Raw genomic sequence first — 27,693 nt, forward strand, 5'->3', positions numbered from 1 at the left:
CAAAATACAATCTCATTTAATATATTACTTTCTTTACACAACTACAAACTACAAAAAATCTAAAAAATAAAAAACTTTCATATATAATACACTGAATAATGTAATTGACTACACCATTTAATAAATTTGTCTTTTTTTATTGAAAGAGCTGGCAATATCAATAAAAACACTAAAAGGAATATTGATCTTGCAACAGTTAAACTCATAAGACCCTTCATGGAACGTACTGAAATGATGAGAAAATGTAAATAATAATAATAAAGAAAAATCAAGGTATATAAATGAAGAAAAGAAAAAAAAAGAGTTGTTTGTAAAACTACTGTACATATTTTTGGATTATTATGTCTTCATGTGAAATTAGAACAACACAAATCGCAAGATTACATTTTTTGCAATATTTTGAGTACACCTAGTGGTCATCTTTACAATAGATTATTTACATAAAGCACATGTTTGTAAATAAAGGAAAGCATAATGTTTAAAACACTTTTAAACCAAATACTGAACAACAAATTATTCAGGGGTTGCATAAAACAGTATGCTTATAGCTTAATGCAGCTGTAGCATGTAGCGTTTAAGTCAGTCATGAACTATTTTCTAATTCTGATTTGTATAAACAAGGTAATTTGTTTGTTTGTTTAGAAAAACATCACCAGACAGATTCTTCAGCTTTAGGAGAAGTTGTTCAGATCATAAACAGAAAGTAAAGACGTGCCAGCTCCAATTGTAGTAAAAGAGATTTTGGTTTGTCAAAGCGTTGAGGTCAGCTACAACTGCTACACAGGAAATATCCATAAAATGTCAATTAATTCCAGTTCTAGATTGTGTTTTCTTCATCAACAACAATGCCAACCACCCTTTTTTCTACCAGGGAGCATCAGGAGTGCTGCAATACACCTAATACAGGCAGCTCCTGTAAACTAAACACCACAAACAAGAAATATGGACATGCACTTCTAGCAACAAAAACCTCTGAAAGATTAAACAGAATAGCTGTACACAGCTGTAACAATGCTTTATATGTTTAAAAGATTGTACAAACTTGTTATTTAACAAATGGCATGCTTGCAAGTCTAGTGCATGAGCTGGAATAAAATATCATAGGACATCCATGGTCTAAAGCACCATTTAAATTGTAACAAAAATCGAAAAATAAGAAAGAAAACAAATCTATAGCTTCAGTGTTGCTGTGGGCTGTATAACAATCTGTGTGGCAGTTTAGGTTTTTGGGGCATAACAATGTGGCCTTGGCTTTGCCCTCCCATTTCAAATCATCATAAGAACATTTACTGGGAACGGCAGTCACTAGCTTTCCTTAGAATGGTGTGATTCACTGGAAATACCAGTATGCTCAAAATGTTGACTACCTGAGATTTAAGATGAAGCCGAAAAAGAGGAAACTTAAGGAATGTTGCAGACTTATTTGGAAATATTGTTTTGGTGCAGTTTTGTAAGGAAGTTATGAGGGTGCTTCAATAAATACAGTAACAAGACATCTCATATGAGTCCTTTTATTCACATATATCTATAGGAATAATCTTGCACAGTAATTTCTCAGCTGGTTTTGGTCATGTTTCCATGAGTGCAATTGGTGGTTTAGTTTGGTGGTTTTGCAAGGCAGCAGTGTCCTAACTAATCAGGTGACATATCTCTATTACATAAACAGATGCATTTATTCAAATAAGAAGTCTTGTTACCTTAGTGAAACACCCTTGAAGTGAAATACAACTATAAAACACATTTGAAAACTTTTCAAAAAGGCATACAAATAAATGAATGAATGAAAATCACAGATGGTTTGTTGATTTGCATAGAATTCTTCAGCTACCAAAAGAAAAGCTTTAACAAGCAAGACACTTACAGGTGATGTGTGAGCCTGAGCAATGCTTTGTTTTTATACCTTCATGTAATGAGGAAAACAAGAGCCCTACATCAGCATGAGAGTAACCATAACATGATTTCTGTAACAAATTTCCATAAAAATGCATTTAAAGACATAACACATACACAGCTTTTGAGAAATCAAAAGCTTTTACTATACTTAAAATAATAAAGCAAACAAAAAACATTAAAACAAACAAAACTCCCTCTCTCTCTCTCTCTCTCTCTCTCTCTCACACACACACACACACACACAGTAGTTCTGAGTGGACAGTGGTGATACTGGTACATGTGTGAAGGGTTTCTAGGCTTGGAATCTCTTTGGGAAGAACATGGGGACCAACAGGGTCCACGTGTACAGAAGTAAACAGACCCAACAGGATGCCATCTTGATCCAGAACACTGACCAGCTCCCCTCCAGCAGCCTCTCGATCTTTGCGTTCTCATAACTGCAGAGAGACAAGATCATATGCATATTACACTTAATGCACGGTGACCTCTGTGCTTCTAGTGTTTACAAAAACAGTCTACTGACTTTGATAAAGTCATATAAATCTTAAAGAAAAAGACAAGAAAAACAAAGTAATAAAATACAATTAAAGGTGCTGTATGTGGGATTGACACCGAGTGGTGGAACTAGGTATTGCAGTCCAAATTCAAAATATTGGAGAGGGTTTTTTTTCACCCGGCCCCTCCTCCTCAGACTTGAGCACAATGCAGGTTGCCAGATTGAGACACAAACAGGAACAAGCGCACTTAACGATGAATGAAATTAAATACGCTGTGTTTTCCACCAACTGGCAACCCGGGGTGCCGAGATACAATTGGGTAAACTGGCAGTGGACGGGTTTCACAAACCAAAACAAATACCGACATTCCGGCCCGGAACGCACATTTTCAAAGGAGAATAACTGACTGTAGCATTGTTTTTCAGATAAACAAATATGATAACTTAGCATGTTTCCTAAATATCTGCAAACATATTATGGTATTTTTATGCTTTAGTAGAGTCAAAATCTTACATACAGTACCTTTAAATGACAGTAAAAATACCATTATGATTTTTTTTATAAATTTTACTTTTTATTTCGTAAATACATGTGTGTGTGTGTGTGTGTGTGTGTGTGTATATATATATATATATATATATAATATAATATATATATATATATATGTAAACACACACATGTTGTGGAATATTGTTTTTGTTAAGTACTCACTGAAACCAGTTGGTTACAGTCATCATGACGTAAAGGGAGCCGAGAAAGAAAACAAAATGGAAATAGCAGTAGCTGTAGATTGTGCCTTCTTTCTCATCATACTTCACATTCTGCCCTCCAGCAGTCTTCTCATCATCATAGTCCTCTGGAAAAGATAAAAAACACCTGGTTTAAGAAACCTGTAGTACTTCTATTTGACCACCAGGAGGCATCAATCTACCCTTTTCTACTGTATAAATGAATCCAAATTAGTATCAAAAATACATTTAAGCTTTGAAATCTTCAGATGATGTGCTTAAATACTAGAAGAGGTGTTGGCCGAGGTAAGTGTCTTACCTGTATCATCAACACAGCAGAAGCAGCAGCGTGCTCTCTGAAAAGAAAAAAAGCATGATTCATTATATAGTTTGATGTAATGTTGTGTTAAACAGCAGAAAGAGAACTTGGCAAATGTTCACCTCATTTTCAGGAAAATCATTCCTGTACACCTGCAAGGCTGTTGAGCTCCTCTTGGTGGTGGAGATCAAACTAAAGAAAGAGGAGTACATATTTTTTTTAAATCAAATGGCATTAGACACATGGGGGAGGAGAACAGTCAAACGTAAAAACAGAACAATCCCTAAAATATTCACAAAACACCACCAGACAAAAAAATAAGTAATTTTTCTGCTTCAAAGCTTTGTTTTGCCTCATGATTGGAAATATGGCAGGACTATTTTGATGGGTGATACTACAATCAGCGGCTGGGCTAACAACTAACACATATCAATGTGAATCACATACGTGTGTAAATCTGGCTTTGGTGGAGAGGAGCGGCTCTAAAGAGAGCTTCCTCGGACATGTCTGCAGCTAATGAGAAACATGTGAGTTCATGTTTTCACAGTACGAGAGCGTCTAGTCTTCACTCCCTTCCTACCAAACTTCCTGCTTTTAAATCTAAATGAACATCTTGTCATAACCAGATAATAACATGTTTCCACTCCTCCTGGGATCGTTTTTGGGATCACCCATTAAAATAATGTTACGGGGATTTGCATCCATGCCAAGAATATCTGAGCTTATTTAAAGGAATAGTTTACCCAAAAATCAACATACACCTGCATGTCTTTCCAAACTGTATTATATTTTCCTTTAGTGGAATACAATAGATGGCTTGCTTACAAAACAACATTTTTTTTTTTTTTTTGGAATTACAGCAGAGGGGACGATTTCCAGCAAATGACTCCTTAAAGGAGTAGTTCACCCAAAAATGGAAAAAAGAAAAAAAAATTGTATTAAATATTAGGGTGCTGTCAGGAGTTCAAACAGCCTATAAAAAAACATCACAATAATCCACTTGTGAAACGGAAAGCTGCTTGTTTGTAAGAAATAAATCCACCATTAAGACACCATTAACTTCAAATCGCAGCCTCTGGCTAAAACATGAATCCTCTATCCATAATATTGCTATGGACATTTAAAAAGAAAACTTCAAAAAAAAAGTAGATAAACATTCACTAAACAAGAAAACTTTACATGGATTTTTTCACCAAAACAGTTCTAAACAAACATGTCAGTGGATTTTGATTCTGGTCTGATTTTGGTCTTTTTCACTGGTGAAATTATGGATTATGGATCCGCAGTTTTAAGCTTTGTGTGGATTACTTGTGGAATATTGAGATGTTTTTGTTTTGTTTTTTTCAGCTGTTTGAATTCTCATTCTGACGGCACTCATTCACTGCAATGGATCCATTGGTGAGCAAGTGATGTAATGCTAAATTTCATTGGCCTGGGGGCACGTACATTTTAACAATTTTTCTTTTTGGGCAAACTATTCCTTTAAATTTTGGTCTGTTTTTCACACAAATCTATTAAAGGGATACTCCACCCCAAAATGAAATTTTTGTTGTTAATCACTTACCCCCATGTCGTTCCTAACCCATAAAAGCTCAGTTTGTCTTCAGAACAAACAGAGCTTTTACGGGTTTGGAATGACATGGGGGAAAGTGATTAATGTCAAAATTTTCATTTTGGAGTGGAGTATCCCTTTAAATGACTTGGAAAAATCTTGGAATATAATGAACAAGTCAGATACGACCAATAATAATTTTCATGATACTATCATGGATTGGGCCGTCACAATATCAGAAAACACAACTGTCATTGCTCATACCAAGAGTAGAGTATACAGCCGAACATTATGGCCGTTCCGATGCCCGTCACTATGTTAGACTCGCTCTGCTCTCCTGAATTGTAGGGAAAGACGCAGACAGTGACATTTTCTCCATTTCGCTCCACCACTGAAAGAGAAAGAGCACAGGACAGATTTTAATAAGGGCATGGGAAATAATGCATAAGTCTGGAGGGTTGAAATGCATCATTGGGAGCTTCTGTAGCCTCAGTTTACAGCTCTGTCCACACACAAGCTAAGAGACACCAGGGAAACCACAGAGCACAGTGTGAGACACACCCAGGCAGGCTGAGAAATTATGTGCTTGAGTGTGAAAGTGACAGACGCACTCACTTTCAGCGGGTTTGCTGGCGAGTGCTGAGAAGGTGAGGTACATGACATAGACAGAGATGATCGCGGACTGCAGCAGACCTGAGGTGGGCTGGACTGTGTGGAGAACAGAGCAAAACATCAGATGTGTTAGTGAAAAGCAGCACATCTGACCATGTCTTTTTGACAGTTTATGCTTATTCATACATCATGCTTCTTTATTATATGAACTATGTAAACTACTGTTTGAGGTCAGTATGATTGTTTTTACATTCTTGAAATAAGTGTCTTATGCTCACCAAGGCAGCATCTGTTTGCTCAAAAAGTAATATTGTGATTTTTTATTATTTTTTTTATTTATTTTTTTTTACAATTAAAAGTATCTTTTCTATTCTAATGTATTTTAAAATGTAACTTTTTATTGTAATGGCAAAGCTGAATCAGCAGCCATTACTCCAGTCTTCAGTGTCACATCATATATGCTGATTTGGTGCTCAAGAAACATTTTCTATTATAACCAATGTTGAAAACAGAAACCATGATATATTTTTTCCAGTAATTTCAGAAGAACAGATTTTATTTTGCTTAAATTACTTGCTAAAACAATTTTATTTTGTGAAGATCCTTGATAAAACACTACTCCTCAACTCTCCAGCTTGATCACACATGAGAAAAGCTTCAGGCACTATGAATAAATTTGTTTGCCTGACATCAAACAAACATCTGTTTTTTAGTATAAAATGTAGGTGAGTGAAGACCAAGCATCTTTGTGAACTCACAGGTCTGAATGCAGGGCGAGATAGCCAGCAGAGACACGACGAAGCACAGGCCGCCATTGACACCCAGGAAGAGCTTGTTAAGGAAGCAGGCCTCTGGGTCCGTGTAGAACCTGATCATAAACACCAAGGCTCCCACTGCCATGGAGAACAGCACCAGTGTGACCAGAGCCAGCGCTGCATACCAGATTTTATTATACTTGACTCCTGAGCTCCTGTGGAGGGACACAGTGGAGATCGTTCAAAGGAACGCTCTGAGTTCGATATAACTTCAGCTTTTGTGGCATGATTACAGTTATCACAGGAAATAAGTACACATATAAATTATAAATGAATTATAAATAAATATATATAAACACAGTATACATGCTAATGAGATTAGTGTGTTAGAATGTGCGGATGACTTTGTCTGTTATATGAACATTTTCTAATTCATGGTCATGATAATGTAAACCTGAAATTTTCACATGATACAAGGAAAGACTGCAGAGAGAGATGTGACTTTAACATTTCATTTTGTTTCCTGAGGTGCATTAATAATAATATTAGCAGTCTTCTACCCTGATTTTACCTCTCTGATTTGATAGGGGCGTGTCTGCTGTGAGACTTCAATGGAAACGCCCACTTCTGTGATTGGCTAACATCTTTGCCTATGAAGTAAGTATTACATGTGGAGCTCTCTCAGAAACGTTTACTACATTTTTACTGTTACAGCTATTGAGATTAACTAATCATGGAGAGTGTTAATTATAGCATTATATTTAGATCTACTCTCACCGCATGAAAGGTTGCAGTGATGAGCATTGTAGCCGCTGACAGACTGTTCTCAAGTCTTTAGTAAATAAATAAACAAATAAATAAAAAAACAAAAAATAAAAAAAAAACAAAGTTTTATTTACATTACTTCTGAATAATAAAAAAAAGTGTCCCCAAAGGGAGGTCAAATTTCTTAGTACAATTTTGTTACCTAATATTTCATGCATTTCAAAATTCCCCGTGACAGTCTTTCTGCTCATTTGTGCTGAGGTTTCATTTGTTGACAGAGAGCAGAGGGGAAACTATGATGCACGACATGTTGAGCTCTGTCATGGGTTTCCTGTCCACAGACTGGAGAGCAGCCAAGAACCTCTTACTTGTTCTCTTTCTCCTCCCTATAATTTCAACAGCACACGGCCAAACTCTACTGCAACAACACACATTATTTATGAACACACCCCTGAGACAGTTCTGCTTAAAAAAAAATAATAATAATCTGTGCTTTACTTTTCTTTTTCAGTGTGACTGTCTTACAATTGAAATGTTTCATGTCTTGAAAACTCTCACTGAAACAATACACTCTGGTTCTTAGAATTTAAGTGCTAAAAAATGCTTTCACTGGTACTGCTGTGAAACCTGCTCTGCTTTTGTTGACTGTTGTTGTTGTTCACACTATCTGTGTGATCTGTACTTACAGTAACACCTTGTCTGCCACAGAGCCACTGATTAAATAAGTGGCAGTCCCCTTCTGCTGTAGCAGCACAATGTTAAAACCACCCTGTCTGGCAATTATGCAACCTATCTGACAGTGGAAATTAAACGCAGCCAGAATACACTATAGTCTCCATTCCCAGACCTAATGATTTCCAGTTTCATGTTACATACCAAGCAACAATTGGAAACAATGATGGAAATAACTAGAAAACTTCTCCAAGTGCCTAATAAGTTTTCCACTTGGTGAATAAAAAGAGGGAAGAAAGGAAAAACAGACAGTTATTTGGACAGAGCTGAACGTCAGCTCACCAGTTTTGATTCCATCTGTGGGCAAACTGAACGAGAAGCATCAACTGGATGATGATAAAGAGAAAACCTCCAGCAGCCCCCACATAACGCCAGACTGAAAGACAGAAAGAGAGAGAGAGATGAGTCTAAGGTCTTTCCCTCTGCCTGATACTGTATGACAAACAAACACTGCTTTCTGCTAAAGAAATACTAAAATAACACTACATACTATACTATGGAACCGCTGCAGTATGTTTATGAAAGGAGTTGAGATATACTTCCATTAAAACAAGTGTGCTGATTTAAGAACATCTCTACAAGGATAGCATCTCTTTATCAATATTACTTTCACAATAAGTATGGTTTAAACTGAAGTACGACACTCACGATCTTGTGTAACATTCCTCTAAATATGTGTGTAATAATCATCTTTGATAAAGGCAGCAGAAGACTCTGTTTGAGTTACTGGAGTTGATGAACCACAAAGACAGTTCACAGTCTGTTAACTGTGTTGCTCTTGGACATTTAAGTAGGGGAGATATCTCAACACCACCACAGGCTCAAACCAGAGAATAATAAAACTTTCCAGGAATGTCTCAATACTTCTCAATAAAATGTTTCAATAAAATTTTACAAGCCTCTTTAGAGCGCATGAAAACAATACCAGCAAATTTAATACAAAGAAAACAAGTATGTGAAAACTGATCATACTAAACCTTCTAGAAACGTTTCTTGATTTGGAAGAAAAAACCCGCCTGCACAGCAGGCCAGCAAAGCCACAAACTTAAAGAACCAGAACCTGCAAATAAAAAGAAGATTTGTTAATTTAGACATAATATTTTGCATATTATGGTAATTCTAAAACTTGCAGCCTGGCTTTACAATATACTGTAAGACAAAATAATTATTAATAAATTAACACATTCAATTTACACAACAGATATTGATCAAAAGCAATTTTGTTTTAAATTCTACAATTTTTTTCTCTATACAGAACCTAGTTTAAAGATACACAACTGTTCAAAACTTTTGGGTTAGTAAGACTTTTTTTTAAGGAATTAATACTTTTATTCGGCAAGGATGCCTCAAATTGATCAGTAAATATGCTTATAATGTTACAAAAGATTTCTATTTCAAATAAACATTGTTTTAGAACTGTAGACCTTTCTATTCATTACAGAATCCAGAAAAAAATATGTATCACAGTTCCCACAAAATATAAAGCAGCATAACTTTTTTCAACATTAAATTTTACATTCTGAGATTTTGACTGCTTGCTATCTAATACAGGATTTCCTGTTTTTTACCCATGTTAGTATGTCATCATAGGGTAGCTTCATGAAGATCTAAACGAGGTTTTTATTGAGAGCTTTATGCCTGTTTTTTTTTTTTTCTTCTAAAGGGTTGTATGAATGTGCAGAGCAGGATGAAGCTCAGCCTTATACTTCCTCACCCTGCATTTGCCTACAACACAAATATCTGATTATTGCAACATGAAGTGCTCTCATGTGGGGCGAAACCATCCCATTCATAGGGGTAAAGCTCATCTCCAAGTGCCATTTCCTCTGAACAGAGCTTTAATTTAATACCTCTATTCAGGGCATTGGTTGTGGGTGAATAATGGAGTATTAGGAGGGGCGTACAGATGGAGGCAGCAGGCCAAACAATACACGTTGGTCCCTATAGCTCCTGTGAACCTGGGCCCAGAGGAGCCACGGAGCAAAGCAGAGGAGGAACAAGAACCGTTTCCAGTGTAAATACCACTTCAAAAGTGTCTGGATTGACCACTTACCCGTTATGAACAGCTGCCCGGCATCCCATGCTGGTTCGCACACGAATGGTGAACACAGAGAATAAGAAGAAAAAGCAGGCCATGCCGAAACAGACTTTATACACGGCAGAATAGCCCACTAGGGTACTGCAATTCTCCCCCGCATTGAGCTTATTACACAATTCAGTGTAGAAAGGAATCTGGGAAGAGCACAAAACATAAGAGGAATAAAATTACATTTTGAGTAACAGAATAGTTTACAGTCACTTCAGGGCAGGGCTAAAGTTAAACTGAATCCAAACTGTGAACACACCCCTTCACACTGGGTGCCAAAAGATCAACTTAAACTCAAGAAACACCTTAAAAATACACACACCTTAAATAGACATTAAAAAAAATTTTAAAAAACAACACTTAAAAAACAAAAAAAAACTTCAAAGACAAGAACACAAAAATACAATCAAAAAATAAATAAAAAATCTAAAATACTAATAAAATCTTTATATAAAAATTATAATATATATATTTCAAATTGTAATAATATTTAACAATTTTACTGTATATTATCAAATAAAAGGAGCCTTGAGTTCAAAAACATTTATTTTTTACAATTTTACAATGTACAATGGTAATAATCATTATAAATATTCAAAATTCATTGTACTGTCTAAAAACAATGGTATTACCAATGGTTTTTCTTAGGTTCAAAACAAAGCACACAAAAACTACAAAGAAGTATTTATGGTTCTCTTTTGTGCTTTTGAAGAGAAAGCTGGCACAAACTACAGGGCACTGGTTAATTCTTAAAATATACTTAGGTTCCCAGCAGTGCACATTATAATGTTGGGACGCCCTGCTATTATTAGAACATGGACCATCATATAATATAAAGCTATTAAAATGTTCCTCCATCAGAATTTGCTCCATCCCCGTGTTGGAACCACGAAAGACCACCAGGAGAAGATTTTATGTGCTCTTAAATTTGAAACAACTATTTGTAAAAAACCTTAAACAGCTGTAAATCTTTGTGTCTTGGGCACCTGAGTGGCAGTTCTTTTGTGCCTCACCAAAAGGCAGCGTTTTTATAACTGTGCTGGTCTTTTTTAGTGTCTGGGTTTTTTATACTGATGGCATTTACTCAGTAAGCACTCATTGTGGTGCTAAAAGCAAAAAAACGTTACACACCCAGTTCCTTTGTATAGCTTTGTATAGCTACAGAAAAACTAAACATAGCTTTACTGAAAGAGTTATTATACAGTGTGCAACAATTCCTGTGTTAGACGTTAGGATGGAGCATTGATACTCTGTCTTACATTCCTGCCATGCTTTGAAGCAGAAGAGTCTTGTAGCTCTTCTTTGTGTTCATCTGAATGCCTGCAAATAAACCCTTGATCCCTCTATTGACCCTTTCTTTAATGAATGCATAAATTCTGACCTTGCAAATGCTTCAAATGTCTCTTTGCTTTTAAAAAGATCTGTCAAGGTAGTAGTTGGCATAATGCTCTTCTGTTAGGTAAGCTTTTACTTATTTAGCAAAAAAAAAAATTATTTAAAAAAAATAGCAAATATTTCTCCCTAATGCCTAGAATTCAGAAATCCAATACACAATGCAAAAGTCTGAGGTTTGAATACAGATTTACATTTTATTTTTAAAATTTATTTAAAAAAAATAGCAAATGTGTCTCTTTAACTATACATATCTTATAACCTCAGTAACAATATACTGCTCTAAGTTTCATAAACCTCAAGTACAAAAAAAACTTGCTTCATTTCAAGAAAATGTATATATTATAAAAAGCTGTTGAAAATGTGTCTCTTTTAACCTGAGTTCTGTAGGTGATTCAATCTTTTCTGATAGAGATTCAGACTGATTCAAACCAGTAACTTCTGAGTGGTAAGCCTTTTTGAAAGATTAATCTTAACAAAAATGGCGCAAAAAAGCAGTGTTATCATCATCAACTAAAACTATTAAAAAAAACTTTCTGTTAAACTAAAACATTTTTAAAATAAACTAAATTAAAAAAAGACTAAAATTACTTTAAAAAATTCATAAAACTCTAAAAATATTTTATACTATATATAAAACCAAACACTAATAAAAATGACAAAAACACATACCAAAATTAATGACAAAAACATTAAAATGAAAATGAAAAAAAAAAATACTTTAAAGATAAAAAAAATAACTATGAAAGTATTAATTAATGATATTAAAATAACACTGCATAAAATAATTTGCATGTCAGTCTCTACTGGTCATGGTATATAAGTGTTTCTACAACAAGATTTGTTTTTATCATTATTCCACAAAAATTCAAACTGCAAACCTCTATAAATTCAGCCTCAAACTCACAGCATCATATATATATATATATATATATATATATATATATATATATATATATATATATTATAAATTCAGCCTCAAACTCACAGCATCGGTTGAGACAGAAGTTGACAAGTCAGGCCCACACAGAAACTGCACCTACAGACCTCAACTAAAAATACCACAGATTTCCAAATGTTTTCAAAGTCTCTCATTCACAAAGTTAGAAACATATCGCCTGACCCCACTGTGTGTTCATTTATTAATATTTTGGCTTATAAATAACTTGACAATGCTTTCAGTCTTGCCTATTTCCCACCCAAAACAGCACAGACAATATACAAAGTGTGCCCAACTAATAGGTGTGTTTAACTTGAGGTGGAACTTTTTTTGCAGGAAGGCAGACGCCCAGCAGCAGGTCTGAGCACCCCTGCCCTGAGACCAGATTTAATGGTCTTTGTATATTAGGGAACCTGATACTAAAAAGTGAAAATGGAGAAGCTCTGAACAAACTCACATGTTCTTGCATTGCTTTCTCCACAGTGGGGGACATCATGATGACACAGGTCACCGTGACCAACATGAAGAAGAGGGTGTACATGAAGCGAGTGGAGGTGGACTGTTTGATCTTGGGACAGCAGCCGCAGCACAGGGAGCAGGCAGCCGATCCACAGCAGCAGGCCAGCTGCAGAAATACAGCACATGAGTGAGCGGGACACATGCAAGTGCTTAACAATAACACTTCACAAACCATTACAGTGATTTACAATGAAACAAATGGATTTTAACGTCTGCATATTTAAAGGTATAAAATAAGCTAATTAAAGTGTTACTGTAAACAAAGGGTAAAGACAACACAATCTTTTTAAGATTAAGTAATATATACACATTTCATCGGAAATAAACAAATACAATGATGTACTGTGAAACTAAGCAAATGCATTGGGGGGACTGTGAACATCTTATTGGTCGTCATACCCTTTAGCAACACAAATGTCTCATTCCTATTGGCTGTAAGCAATGTAGAGCTGGGCTGTTACTATGAAGCAGCTTGATTCACATGACGCAAGACATAGACATAACATGAGGCTCCGAGATCAGATTGAGTAGATACAGTAGAAGTACAAATGTCTCTGGAAAAAAAGTTCCTTTAAAAATCCCTTTATCCCTTACACAATTATTTGAACTGACAAAGAATTAGATTATGTGATGAACTAAAATGAACTAAAATTAAATCTACAAGAGTTAAATGTGTTATTTTCCAAACACACACACTAATTGATATACATTTATATACTAAATGGATAGTTCACCCAGAAATTAATATTCTGTCATCATTTACTCACTTTCATGTTGTTCCAAACCTGAAGGAATTTCTTTTTTCTGTCGAACATAAAAGAAGATACTTTGAAGAAAATTGGAAGCCAAACAATTTATGAAATCACTGACTATGGAAGTCAATGGGGACCATGAATGGTTTGGTTGCACATATTCTAAAATATCTTCTCTTGTGTTCAGCATAACAAAGACATTCAAGTTTGGAATAACTTGAGGGTGAATAAATGATGACAGAATTTTCATTTTTGGGTGAACTATCCTTTTAATGGGATCGCTAATTTCAAAATTAAGAAATTGTGACAACAGTGTTGATGATCCTCTAATTGGGCGTATTACAGAAAGATCTTAACTTTAGAATCCCATCTTATCTGTTAGATAACCATGGCAATTTCAGTTAGAACCTCATTTAGGACAAAAGCTATTAGAGAACAACATTTCCTAAGTGCATTATCTTATCTTAACCACAGATAGGAAAACGGTATTACAGAACCATCCTAACTAGCCAAAACATTTCCTAAAAACAGTCTTAACTTTAGGATAACCCCACTGGTGTCCCTACTTCAAACCTTTTTGAAATCCAACTGTAAAAAAAACACATTACATTAGCCCTTTTCGAGAATGGCATAACATTTATTCATCATACAAGATGAAGAGAAGTGAAGTTTGAGGGTGGAGACTTTTGAAAGAGCCAAAAGGTGTGTTGCACTTTGATGATAAAATACTCGTAAATAATTAGACTCCCACCACACATAATTTTGCAGCTAGCTCAAGTTCAAGTGAGCTTTACTGTCATTCTGCTATATGTGCAGACGTACAAATGTCATGCCTAACAGGACCACAGTGCTACAAACAGACTGACATATAACCTTATAAAAATATACATACATAGAGCATATATAGTATATATAGTTGACCAATTGCAACCAACATTACAGAGGCCCATGAGCCGTCACGGATCACAACCGGCCATTCTGCAAGTTAAAAGCATGCCATTGTTTCTCCATTTTGGTTTTATGTTTATTTCAGCAGCCGCTTGGTAACAGACCTGACAGTTGATTATTATCAAACTCGATCGAGCGGATTAAGATTTCCTAATATATGGTAAGATTTTGTAAAATAAGATTACAATACTAAATCAATCCTAAAATAAATGATGATATCTTAAGTTAAGACCTAATCAAACAAGATATCTTAAGTTAAAACATAATATATAAAGTTAATTAAAATAAATGATGATATCTTAAGTTAAGACCTAAGATAGAAAGTTTCTGTTATATGCCCAAGCGTAAATGTTAATGAATTTGACAGTAAACAGCACATCACTTTTCAGAGCTATGTAACAAGACACAGAGAGCAGAGAATTCAGGAAGACGCATCCCCCTCTACAGACAACAGGTGGTCAGCGTGTACGACCCCAACCAACTACACACCAATGGAGTCCCACTCGCTGGTCAACACTGGTCGAGTGGGACAGCACACATCTTCTCACAAACAAACCATCCCCCATCTCCTGCCCCGGAGACATTTCTCATGCCCCTACAGAGCCCTTCTCTAACACTCTCCCACAACCAGCAGGAGTCTGGGTGAAAGGTGACGGACTATGAGTAAGGACAATAACCTGGACATTGTTTTCTTAACAATTCAGAATGGGGAATTCTCAAGCTCCTCAGAAGTGTGTGGAGAAGCTCTTTGAAACTACATCCAAAGTTTGGAAGAACACTATGTTGTAGCAAACAGATTCTAGGTTTGTAGTTCCGCCGTGTTTACACCCAGCAGAAAAGTCAACCATAACCAGAAAATAAGGATCTTAAAGCTATTACAGAACTGCTGGGTGCTAAAAACAGTAACTTTTACTTCTTCCTTAAATGAAAACCAATTGTAAGACAGTCAACGTTGCACAATAAGTCTGGACTGCAGTGCCTCAATACTGAGGAAAAATGCTAACTCAAGAACTGGTTAGATTCCAAAATTATACGCTGGAATTAATGGTTAAATCCACAATTTCACTTTTGTTTTTTGATTTGCTTTTTTAAATTATAAAATTTAATTTTCAGTCAAATTCTTTGATACTGTCGTGGCAATTTTTTTCCCATTTCAATTAAAGTTATGAGACAAAAGTCTTTTGAATATTTATTTTCCTGCAGGAAAAGGTCTACATTCATACAGTCATTCAGGTTTGTCTGTAGATTGCAGCAAAGAGGAAACACCCACACTCAACATTTATACATTCATCAAATGCAGATGCTTTAATCTCTTAATAACTATGCCCTCCAGATGCATTTTTGCAAAGAAGCCAGGACGTCTAAGAAGCTAAAATAACATTTCCTGTCTTACACGTGAGTAGAGATAATGAAAAGCAAGTCAACAGATTTTCGGAAAGCGTCTGGACATCACGCAGCACCACCGAAGTGGGTCTTCGAGGAATAGACGGCAAGGACGGGATCGCAGCGGCGGCGGGCTGTAGTGAATGACATTAGCTAGCTTTGGCTAGTCTCTAAGCTAGACGGCTATGTGCCTGTAATGAATATGATTATGCATCGCTCCAGTAGAGTTATTGTAAGCCAATTTGACATCACACAGTTCACACAAAACTTTTCAGTTTTCTTCTAATTCAAAATAATCCCACACCTTGCTCATCTTTCGCGTGGTCAATTTTGAGCTCGCTACAACTGACACGAAGAAAACTCATGCGAGGCATGAGGCAAAAATGTAGTTTACATCCCGAAACACTTTTAAAAATAATGTATTATTTTTCAAATGTTTTATTTTAAATTGTTATTTAAAATGTTTTAAATGTAACAATGGGAATTTGATAGTAACATAAAATTATGGTAATTTGAATGGTAATCATGTTTTTTTTTCTGTCGTGTAATCGACTATTGTATTCAGTGTCGACTAGTAGGAGCTGTACAGTTTAGTCAACTAGACCCGCACATCCCTAATTGAAACCCTCAGAGACAGTCTAAAGAACACTCTTTAGAACAGTGAAGCAAATAATACAGAAATAAAATTTCCTCCACGGTTACATTGTTACATTTTCTAATAAACCTTAAAAATTCATAAAAATGCTATTGTAGTTCTTTGCTGTAGTTTCATTAGCCTAACTGTCAAACAAAATGATGAGCGCAGAAACATGGGGAAGTCATGGCCTAGTGGTTAGAGAGTTTGACTCCTAACCCTAAGGTTGTGGGTTTGAGTCTCAGGCCGGCAATACCACGACTGAGGTGCCCTTGAGCAAGGCACCAAACCCCCAACTGCTCCCAGGGCGCCGCAGCATAAATGGCTGCCCACTGCTCCGGGTGTGTGTTCACGGTGTGTGTGTGTGTGTGTGTGTGTGCACTTTGGATGGGTTAAATGCAGAGCACAAATTCTGAGTATGGGTCACCATACTTGGCTGTATGTCACGTCACTTTCACTTTCTTAATCAATACAATTTAATTAATGGAATTGCCAGTAAAATTCAGAAATATTCAGAGGAATAAGACAGAATTTACCTCAGAAAAAGACGCTCTGAGGAGATCAAGTTTTGGATTACCTCAGAAAAAAGAAGAACACGGCGGCTTGATCCAGCGGAGATCATTTACACGAGTAAGTCTTTTTTTATTGACCTACTTGCATTAGTTGACACATAACTTGTACACATTTTAGTAGTTAGACTTTTTCCAAACTATAATTCCCTAATAAAAGTCTCACGATGCCAGAATATATGTATATATATTTTTAATGTTCTATAAAATAGACAGCAATACGATATGAAAGGAATGAGTTATAATGTAAATAGCCTAATGTTAGAGTAAGAATGATTAGACAAAACGTTACTGTGACCGTTACTCTAGTCTGTTCGCTAATATATGTAGATGTTTATAACTATAGTTATAGTTCTAGTCACAGGAACACATCATTTCGAAGCAAAAACTCTCTAAGCAAAAGTCTTGTGAACAAATGTTCTGTATGTGTTTTATGGCCTTATTTCGGTGACTTCAAATTTTAAGTTTTTTACTAACCATGCATAAACGTTTTCTAAAAAAAAACAATAATGTACATACATGCTGTTTACATACGAATAGTAAAGAAAACCAACTATAGGGAGCCAACAAACTCCCTATTTATTGAACTAAAGGCCCTAAAGTTTAAAGAATTAGTAGAACTAAAAACATTACAAATTATGTACACAGCAAACAATCATCAATTGCCAGAAAGTATCCAAGGGTTGTTTACAGAAAGAGAATGTCAACATGATTTAAGGGGAACTTGTATGTTTAAAAAGAACCAAGTGAGGACCAATGCAAAAGACCATTGTATTTCAGTTAAAGGTGTAATTCTATGGAACAGCTGTCAAGAGGAATTAAAAATATGTGGGTCACTTAGCAAATTAAAGAAGCTATTTAAGAATAAAACACTGAAACTATATGAAACTATTTAAGAGTGATAAATGAAAGCGGCTTTTTGTTGTATTTTTGGATTGTGGAACTGTATTGATTGGCAAAAATAATGTTATTGTAGTCTAGTTATACTAGTTTGTCAACAGTATATTGATGTAAAACAACAGTTTTTTTTTCTTTATTTTTATTTTTTGTTTATTTATTAAAAGATGAGATGTTTTAAAAAGGGTAGGCATTATAAGCAAGAGCTTCAGCCTACACCTGTTCAGACTAATGTAAATATGTTGTTGTACATTAGCTCAGTTGTGTTGAACCTAAGTTGTCCGTCTGAAATAAACTAAACTATCAAACTATCAAACATATTATTGTAGCCCAGTTTGTACTGAATACAGTGTTTTCAGACTTTAGCCATTTATATGTTTATAAGCAACTGAAAAAAGCACAAATATCAGGGCATGTCAAAACTTCTCCAGGCCCCCAAACCACCCTTAGACCCAGAGGGTTAAAGTTTTAGGAATTCAACTGATTAGACATGCATTTTAATTACTAATATTTAATTATTAAATAAATAATTATACCACTAAAACAGAATCCAGATATGTTAAAACACTAGATGACGTAACAAGACACTTGGCAGCCTAACAAATAATCGAACACAGTTTAAACTGATCCCTGGTGCATGTTACAAATGGCCAAGAACATTAATAGACAAAGTTATCCGATATATATTTCACTGAGCTCAAGTACGATCACTGTCGAAACTCAGCAGACAATTAATCTGTAGTCTCCATGTCATGAATAGCTGCTCTGTGGGTCTGTTAGCCAGGCAATTGTACAGCTGAGGCAAAAATGTATTACTTCACTGTTTGAAGTGTAACCAAAACAGTGCTCTTTTGTCCAGTGCCCATAGTAACACTGAAGAGTCAAACCTTCGCACTGCACAATGCTGATGGATGGATGGCGATTACTTGACAGCTTTTTCAGTTGCAAATACAGAGTAATCCAAAGGCTCACCCAAAAAAAAAAAGAAAAAAAAAAATGTATAAACACCCTCTACAACAGTAATGGAGGAAGTCAGAGAGAGTAAGAGATGTGTAAAGGCTGTGTGAAATTCACAAGGGTGAGAATGTCTCACTACTACCCACAAAGTCAACACAGATTGTCCTGCCAAAAATGTCTGATTTCAGTTCGCTAGAAGAAGAAAAACATTTTCTCTTTGTTTATGCCACCTCATGGCATCCCAGATGTATAGCACTTTAGCTAAACACAAAACAATATAAGTGAGTCCATAAAATGCAATTGGATAGTAACCCAAAAGTTGACACTTCTACCCATACGACAACATATACTAATAAAATATAATATTAGAAAAATACTTTAAATCTTAAAATGATTTAACATTGTTTACAGCCAACTGTCATATACATTCATGAGAGCATTGTGAAGCATTATGTTTATGTCAAAAAATGTTTTTTTTTTAAGTAAGGATGCCACAAATTCTCACTTTAATATTTGACTGTTCGGTACGACATCCACAGTTCAATACACGGTTGTGAACAGCGTTTTTTTTCCAGTTTTGCATGTTAATAATTTCTGTTTCATTTCTCTCTAAATTGCCTCTATGTGTGTGCGCCCATGAGTTCATGTGCTGAGATGAGCAAACGCCTCCCCGCTTATAACAAGCATTTGAAAAAACAACACACACCAAACATCTTCCCTTGTAATGACTTGCAATGAGAAGCGTTACTAAATCTGCTGTCCAACAAAATAGAACATTATGATATGAATATATTTACTCCACAACAACAATCAAGCGTTAAATAACTTCCTTTTCTGATCTGATGTGGCTTTTTATCACAGAATGAGGCAGAAAATATATTTTATACTTTAACAAAGGCTATGTTGATTAGCAATGGATTATAAATATACTTAATTAATATGAAAATACCCAAGATGCCTTGAAGAACACAGATGCATCGTATATTGTTAGAGTCGTATATTTATAGTCTTCATGTTTAATCAGTTCAAGCATTTCTATCTTCTTTTTTTTTTTCAGCTACAGCGATGTCTTTGTCCATTAGGGGAGTTCTATTACTTTGGATCCATATGTGGAGTTTCTGTCCAGTATGAATGAAACATACATTACATGTGTTTATAGCGCTCAATAATGGTCAACCCATTCTATTTTAGGTTAAAATAGTAAAAATATTACTTCAAAATAAATTTGAAGTAGATATATGATAATCCAGTGTCCAGAAATGTTTTTTGTTGCTGCTGTTGTTAATTTGGGAAAGAAAAAAAAAATCCAGCGACTTTAAAGAGCTTGAACATTTAAAGTGGCACACAACGGAAATACAGAACGTCTATAAATAGTCTGTCAGTTGGTGTGGACGCAAATATAGTTTGTTATCTTTACAGTTATCGTTCTTATTGTGAACCTCCAACAAAATAGGAGTGTTGAAAAGGCATTGTGAAACTGACAAGTGTACAGTGCAAGTCGACCAAAAACACAATGAAATGAATGAAATGGAAGTCGAGAAATATTGTCTTAAAAGGACAGTTCACCCAACTGCTATCAGTTACTCGTCCTAATGTCATCTTAAAATACTTTTTGTCCATTACAATGAAAAAGTCAGTGGGCCCCATTGTTGTTTTGGACCCCATTTACATTAATTTAATTGACAAAAAGTCAATTTATGGTATTGGACAACACAGCTAAATTTATACCTATTTAGTCCTACCTGTGTTATGCCACTTTAACTGCTTTGATATTATAACAGGATCATAATTTCAACCAATTAACAGAAGGCACATCGAGTATAGTGTTGTCTTGTGAGGTTGCTTATTTGGATATGAAACCTACATATGTTAATAAATGCTACTGTCGCTGGCGTAAATAAGGAAACAATTACCATCAAAGTGGAATCAACAGTTAAACAAAGTGGGTTATCTAATGATAGCAATTAGTTAACAAACACTGATACGTCGCAATGCCAATGCCCCCCAACTCCACACATTTGTGGGCCCACCAGCTCCTGAAAAGCTTAGCACTAATGAGACAACACTATTGACGCTGAACACTAACTGCAAGCTCTCTCTTTCCACTGCTAATCTTATGCAAACAAGCAGCCACATGGATCCAACCTGGAAATGAAAAGACCACCCGCGGACCCCACCACGTACAAAGGGGATACAAGTCGAGTTGGACCGCAGAGAAATTAGTAGACTGGGAATGTGAAGGAGACAATTACACTGTCACTCATTTATCACATCTAGACCTGAAGTGTTTCCTGGTGGGGTGTCCAATATTGTCTGTTTGATTTGCATTTGATTTGCAAGTATGGTTCAGTTGGAAACAAGTACAGATATGGACATATTTGTCCTGGCAGGAATGAAATGAGGACAAAAAGATGACGAAACATGGTGACATAATTTCCTGACCGATGGAGCCAGTCATGATAAAATAATGACTAAAACGATAAGTCTGACACCACAGTTGATGGAAAAATGCTGTCTTGTAAAGTAGCAGAAAGCATTAGCCTGCTGATAAATAAACAAACAAAACAACTTAAACCAGCCTAAGATGGTTTCCTGGTCTTCGGTGGTTTATGCTGGTCTCTCAGCAAAGCCAAATAGGTGTTTAGATGGATTCAGGCTGAAAAATGTGCCAAAACCCTCTAAAGCCATCTAACAGATCAGTTTGACCAAGCTGGGACTGGAAAACATCTTGGGCTGGATTTTTTTTTTACTGTATATTGTCTAGTGTCTTCATAGTCATAACGGGTTTAAACTGAACAAGAAACTAGTTTTGTTAAATGAAAAACATGTATGTGGATATGATTTACTGTATTCCTGAAATGATGCTGCGTAGCGCATATTGGGAACTCACAGCTGTTAGGTTTGGTGACAGAACAAACCAGGGTGACACTAAAAAACTGCTTGTACAGTAACTTACACTTGAAAATGACAGATGCGTATTAACAAATACAATAATCACATACGTTAAAAGAACTGAACTCTTTTTATTAAACTTTTTCTAAAAGCATAATGTTTCGCATAAAACGATAACAGGAGAAACCGAGTGCTCCGCGCGGTTCATAATAAGACGGTGATGTTTGTACACGCCGTACAGTCAATGCATCACTTACCTGAGACAAACAGCACGGTTCACACATGCCGACAGGTAGGCTATTCCTCCTTTACACACACTGATCCGGTCCAAATGTTCAGCTCGTGAGATTCTAAATCACGCGACCGTGGCTCCTGTGGTGTTCTGAGCTCTCGTGCTCCCGCAATCTGCTGTGCACGCGCACCGCCGCTCACAATGGCCTGTGACGTGTTTGCGAGCAGCAGACAAGAGGAGAGGCGTCCTGGCTGCGTGCGGAAGACTGTGAAATGATGGCCTACATAAATCCGAAATCACAGGGCCGTGTTGGGCTACAGCGGTGCTTTGCTGTTTAATCGCATTCAATATTGATCTCGCATTCGATTCAAATGAAAACATCCTCGCATTTCACTTCCGCTGTCGTCGTGTGAGGGTTTCGAATTCCCTCGACCACAATGACAATGAAAAACATCTATTTAGAGCTTTATTATAGTCCAACCGCGCCAAATCTTAGTAGGGAACAGGAACAAGTTTTTATCATGTATCTGTTATTCCAATTCCGATATCGTTGGTTTAAATTATGCCAAAACTGTGATTTTACTTGTTTTGTATACTGGCTCATGGGTGGGGGATTTTGGTTGGATTTGTACTCCCGTGGCCTTTCCTTCATTGTTTGACACCATCTGTAAAGTATGCGAGCTGCAGAAAACATCTGTTTTCAACTGTGAGTCAGTGACTGTGTTGAACTACCTGTACGTCGAGACATAATGTATTTATGTAATACTAATGGGTTTTAAATGGTCTTTAGTTATTGAAATTCTGTCTGTAAATATTACACTATCAACATGTCACAAAGTGTGGGTGAAGTGCAGCCTGTTCAGTTCACTGTCAAACTCAGGGCTGAGACAACAGCACCTCCCTCAGGACTACAGATACAGCTTCAAACTAATCAAACTGCCTTAGATGCTTTATGATAATAATAAAGCTTGAAAATAAAGATTAACCAGGATTTTAAATTAACTACACCAAATCCTTATAATCATTACTTATATTTAATTATAAAATATTATTAAAATCACATTAAAAGGCCATAAAGATGGCAAAGCGTTTATTTTTATATGCTTTGTAAATGCTAAAAAATACGCTAGTGACATAAATGGGGTTGATGTGCATAATTAAAACAGACATGATAGGCAAAACTATGTTTTTCTATAATTTAATTTCCTGAAATACATAAAAAAAAAAAATAACTGCAAAAATAACCAAACCGACACATAAATATGTTAATTTCGTAACTGTTGAACAGCACATTTGCCATTCATGCAGGACCACAGCAGCACTAGTGGAAGAAAACAGCATCCAGATCACTCAGAACACCAGTTTCTTTTTAAGGGAACCTGAGAAATGGAATAGCAAAAAAACATTTAGATTTCAAACTTCAATACCGATTCCATTATATATTATATACTGGTGTAATTAAATCGGCAGCTTTCATTAATCTAACAAAAACGCCGCTGAGAAGAAAATTGAGTTTTTAACATTATTTACATGTCTATCTGTTGTTTTAATATGCTTAAAGACAGACCATGTGCAAATTCTTCAGTCCACACAATTGCTGTGCATTATTTAGAGAACACTGATAGCTATCATGTACATTTATCTCATATTTTTGTATGTTTTCTTCACCCTGTTCAATACTGTCACGTTTTCTCTTGATTCCAATCAACAGGTTTTCTTTCTCTTTCAGGGCTTCTGTTGAGGAGTTCGGTCTGGGAAGCTGAGGTCCTGGGGTTGGTCCTGGTCTACTGCTGAAATACTTCATCTTCAAAGCCTAGAACGAGCATATCCACTCATTCAGACATTCTCTAATGTAGATTAGTTTTAAGCATTAAGATTAAGTTGATAAAACGGCAACCCAGTTACTGGCACCTGTGAAGCTGTAGCGCGTGTGCAGGGGTTAAAGGTGAATAATCCCTTCAGGAGCTCCAGAAGGTCATCGCCAGCTGCGCTGAAGATATGCTCCAATGGAGTGCCAGGAAACAGTTTAAATGACACATAGTCTGGAAGACTAGACATCCCCTGAAACAACAAACAGCACAAATCACAGTCTTTGTAGATTATCTCAAGTAATCATTTGCTGTCTTATGCAAATGAATCTGAAGTAAAACTCTCTCAATTACAAATAAGAATAGTAGATAAGTACAACTCACAGGCCATGTCTCCTCTGTTGGGGTTCCCAAAGCTTCAAATATCTTTGTCAGCTGGTCCAAGTCTGAATCTCCAGCTAAAAATGGCACCTGGCACAAGAACAATCAATTCTTAAAATACATGGTAATGGTTAAATCAATATGGAAACTTGCAAAAAAAAAATTAAAAAATTAATGTAATTGTCATAGTGTCTGTTCATCACTACAGCTTTGCTTCTGAGAACCCTGGAAATGTGAAAAGGGTCTACTGGTATTCAAAGGAACCAAATGGTTTTACAAACACTGGATAAAGTCAGATACTCACTCTGAGTAAAAGCTCAGCAAGAATGCAGCCAACTGCCCACATGTCCACACCCACACCATACATCCTGGCACCAAAGAGGAGCTCCGGGGCACGATACCATCTGAGAAGTACCACACAACATGAAAAATTAAACAATAGCATAATAAAGAACATCAAAGTACTATTGTAGAGGTCAACTCAGAACTATCAGAGACTTCTACACACCTTGTAACAACTTGATGAGTATACACTCGGTTCGGGCTTCCAAATGCTTTGGCCAAGCCAAAATCTGCCAGCTTCAAGACTCCATTTTCATCCAGAAGCAAATTATTAGGTTTCAGATCCTAATAAAAGAAACAATAACAATAACTGTAAGTGGCTGCATATGTGAATATTATGTAGACCTATTGTTAAAATCAAATTTATGCATTAAAGGTAGGCTAATCATAGCAGGTTTTATCCATAGTCTGTCCATTTAAATGTCTGCGTTTAGCTTCAAATGGCGTCTTTGATGACAGTATTCTATAAAAATGATTGGCATTCCGATTCTGACATCCAAAGGCACAACAATAAATGTTTTCTCTTATTCCATGGATTTTATCCGCTTCCCTCCACTTGTTACCAGGGTTTTTCTGCCACCACAATGCGTTCGCAGCTGCAAGTGACGTTACTGTGACGTCTACTCCATACTGGTCTAATATTTGGGTAAATGTATTTGATCCATGGATTTCAAGTTTAACTAGCAAATACCAAAATGTGTTTATACAGTAGCTAGCTTTCCAGTAAATCAGATATGAAAAATGTAAGCTAAAGCTGTGATGCTCTTTCTTCTACCTTCTGCTAGCTAGTTCTCTGTTATCATACAGAAGTACAGCCCTGGTCAAAGGTTTGGACACATTACTATTTTTAATGTTTGTCAAAGAAATCTTTTATCCTCATCAAGCCTGCATTTATTTGATCAAAAAATACTTCAGTAATATTGTGAAGTATTATTACAATTTAAAATAACGGTTTTCTGTTTTAATGTACTTTCAAATTTAATGTATTTCGGTGATGCAAAGCTGAATTTTCATCACCCATTACTCTTCGGTCTTCAGTGTCACATGATCCTTCAGAAATCGTGCTGATATGCTGATTTATTATATATTTTGGAAACAGTTGTGTTGCTTTATATTTTTTATAACCTGTGATACTTTTTTTCAGGATTCTTTGATAAATAACAATATACAAGAATCACAGGTTTAAAAAAAAAAAAAAAAAAATCCAAAAATGTCATTTTTAACATTTGTATTAGTTTGCACGCATGCCCGTTTATGACCAAACAAAATATTTATATTTATGTTTGTATATGATAGAGTTTCTATAAATTTACCCAAATTTCCAATTAATTCCTTTTAACTTTCAAACTTGGAATATTTCCAATATTCCCCAGATTTAGATTCCATGGAAAGTTCCTGAAAATTTTACGTGTAACCCTAGTTGTTTAATATTTCTGTGGAAACTGACATTTTTCAGGATTCTTTGATGACTAAAAAGTTCAAAAGAACAGAATTCATTTGAAATAGAAATGTTTTGTAACATCACAATTGACTTTACTGTCACTTATGATCATTGTAATGCATACTTAAAAAATAAAAGTTTTGTTTCTTTACAAAAATCTTACTGACCCCCAAATTTTGATCAGTATTGTACATAATTAAAAACAGATGGAGCAAATATCTCAATGCCTTACCCTGTGCAGGATCCAGTGATTGTGCATGTATTCCAGACCCTGTAACGTCATTAGGATGTATGCCTTTATATTGGCTGGTGTCAATACAAGACTGGTGTCCTTTATGATCACCTGAAACAGACCATAATACAACTACTTCTTTATACTCATTATTTTAAGAGCAATGACCAAACAGTTAGGGATAAGCATCATGCTTATACTGCATTGACGTGGACTTTTATTGTTTGATCTACTGTAGCTTTAAAAAGGTTTTGCTCTGTGAAAATAAACATCCTTTGTCACCTCGAGATCCGTCTCCATGAAGTCAAAGACAAGACTGATATTGGATTTGTGTCCAAAAGCATCCAGGAGCTGAAGCAGAGAGGTTCACTGATGTCAGTATAAACAACAACAGTGCATCAAAATCTTAAATGAGTTTAGCACATGACTTACACCAATAATGTTCGGATGAGTGAGCTCTTGCAACAACTTAATCTCTCGAAGAGCTGTTCTGTTGATGCCTGGATAACAGAATATATATATAAAGTGTAAGACTCATATTACCCAAAATAAAGTTGTGATCAAAGATTAAATAAGCCAGGTCCAAAGCGCACCATCTTTGGCTTCTGTTCTGTGCCCCACTTTTATCTGCAAACAAGAAATTCACCTTTTAACATGAAGGACCTTAAGAATGATAAAAAGACATTCAAAATATTCCACTATCCAATGCAAAGTACTGAAACAAGCGAATTTAATCAGAAGTGATGATTTTCAGTAAGTGTTACATGAAATGTCTTACCTTTTTGATAGCGACAATAGTGTTTGTGGTTTTGTCTCTTGCCTTGTACACAGTTGCAAACTGCAAAATAATGGTACAATGCATTAATGGCACTATACATTAATAACACTTAGGATTAATGCGCACCTCCAAAAGCTTCTGCAGCTACACACTAAAAATGACGAGCTGTTAAAACATCACTTTAATAACAAAACTCTTACTGTTAAACCGAACCATAACAGCTCAGTAATATCGAGGTTATGTCGTTTACCTGTCCTTCACCAAGAAAGTCCAGCTTTTCATAGCGCTTCGCTCTGGACTTAACATCTAATGCCATGATATCAGCTGTAAAACTATTCTTTGTGAATCTACACTTCCTTCTGCATTAAAGAGCACTTTATACTTCCGGTTTAAATAAAAGTCCCATAAGCGGCAACGCAATTAAAATGCTCCACTGCTTAGATAAATATTATTAAATTTCATGGGAACTGATGCTGCACGGTTCGTTCATCATATTCTAATAATATCATATTATTTTAATATTAATAATGTAATAATAATTGTATCGATTTTAATAATTTGATCAATTGGTTTTTATAGCAACAAACAAATAAATGAAATGTTAGCTTTTTATATAATGCCATTTTGTGACTTATTATAATAATAAAAAAAAAATTT

At 35.7% G+C, this 27,693-nt stretch overlaps 2 protein-coding genes across 2 annotated transcripts; both read right to left on the bottom strand.

The window, feature by feature from the left end:
* Nucleotides 1-121: 121 nt before the first annotated feature.
* LOC109078828 (serine incorporator 5) lies at nt 122-22,914 on the bottom strand. Its single transcript, XM_019094014.2, has 12 exons — nt 22,080-22,914; nt 12,729-12,896; nt 9,907-10,085; nt 8,831-8,913; nt 8,136-8,229; nt 6,360-6,571; nt 5,605-5,697; nt 5,254-5,380; nt 3,560-3,629; nt 3,438-3,474; nt 3,102-3,246; nt 122-2,330 (listed from the first exon to the last, which is right to left on the bottom strand). Exons 1-12 carry the CDS (start codon nt 22,104-22,106, stop codon nt 2,186-2,188), a joined length of 1,380 nt encoding a protein of 459 aa, XP_018949559.1. The 5' UTR covers nt 22,107-22,914; the 3' UTR covers nt 122-2,185.
* Nucleotides 22,915-23,069: 155 nt separating this feature from the next.
* LOC109078831 (cyclin-dependent kinase 7) lies at nt 23,070-27,421 on the bottom strand. The gene is made up of 12 exons (XM_042756690.1): nt 27,287-27,421; nt 27,037-27,096; nt 26,852-26,885; nt 26,691-26,758; nt 26,541-26,609; nt 26,259-26,369; nt 24,752-24,870; nt 24,548-24,647; nt 24,247-24,333; nt 23,966-24,115; nt 23,723-23,867; nt 23,070-23,433 (listed from the first exon to the last, which is right to left on the bottom strand). Exons 1-12 carry the CDS (start codon nt 27,350-27,352, stop codon nt 23,405-23,407), a joined length of 1,038 nt encoding a protein of 345 aa, XP_042612624.1. The 5' UTR covers nt 27,353-27,421; the 3' UTR covers nt 23,070-23,404.
* Nucleotides 27,422-27,693: the final 272 nt, after the last annotated feature.

The sequence above is a fragment of the Cyprinus carpio genome, chromosome A5 (genome assembly GCF_018340385.1).
Source record: "Cyprinus carpio isolate SPL01 chromosome A5, ASM1834038v1, whole genome shotgun sequence".
NCBI classification, from domain to species: domain Eukaryota; kingdom Metazoa; phylum Chordata; class Actinopteri; order Cypriniformes; family Cyprinidae; genus Cyprinus; species Cyprinus carpio.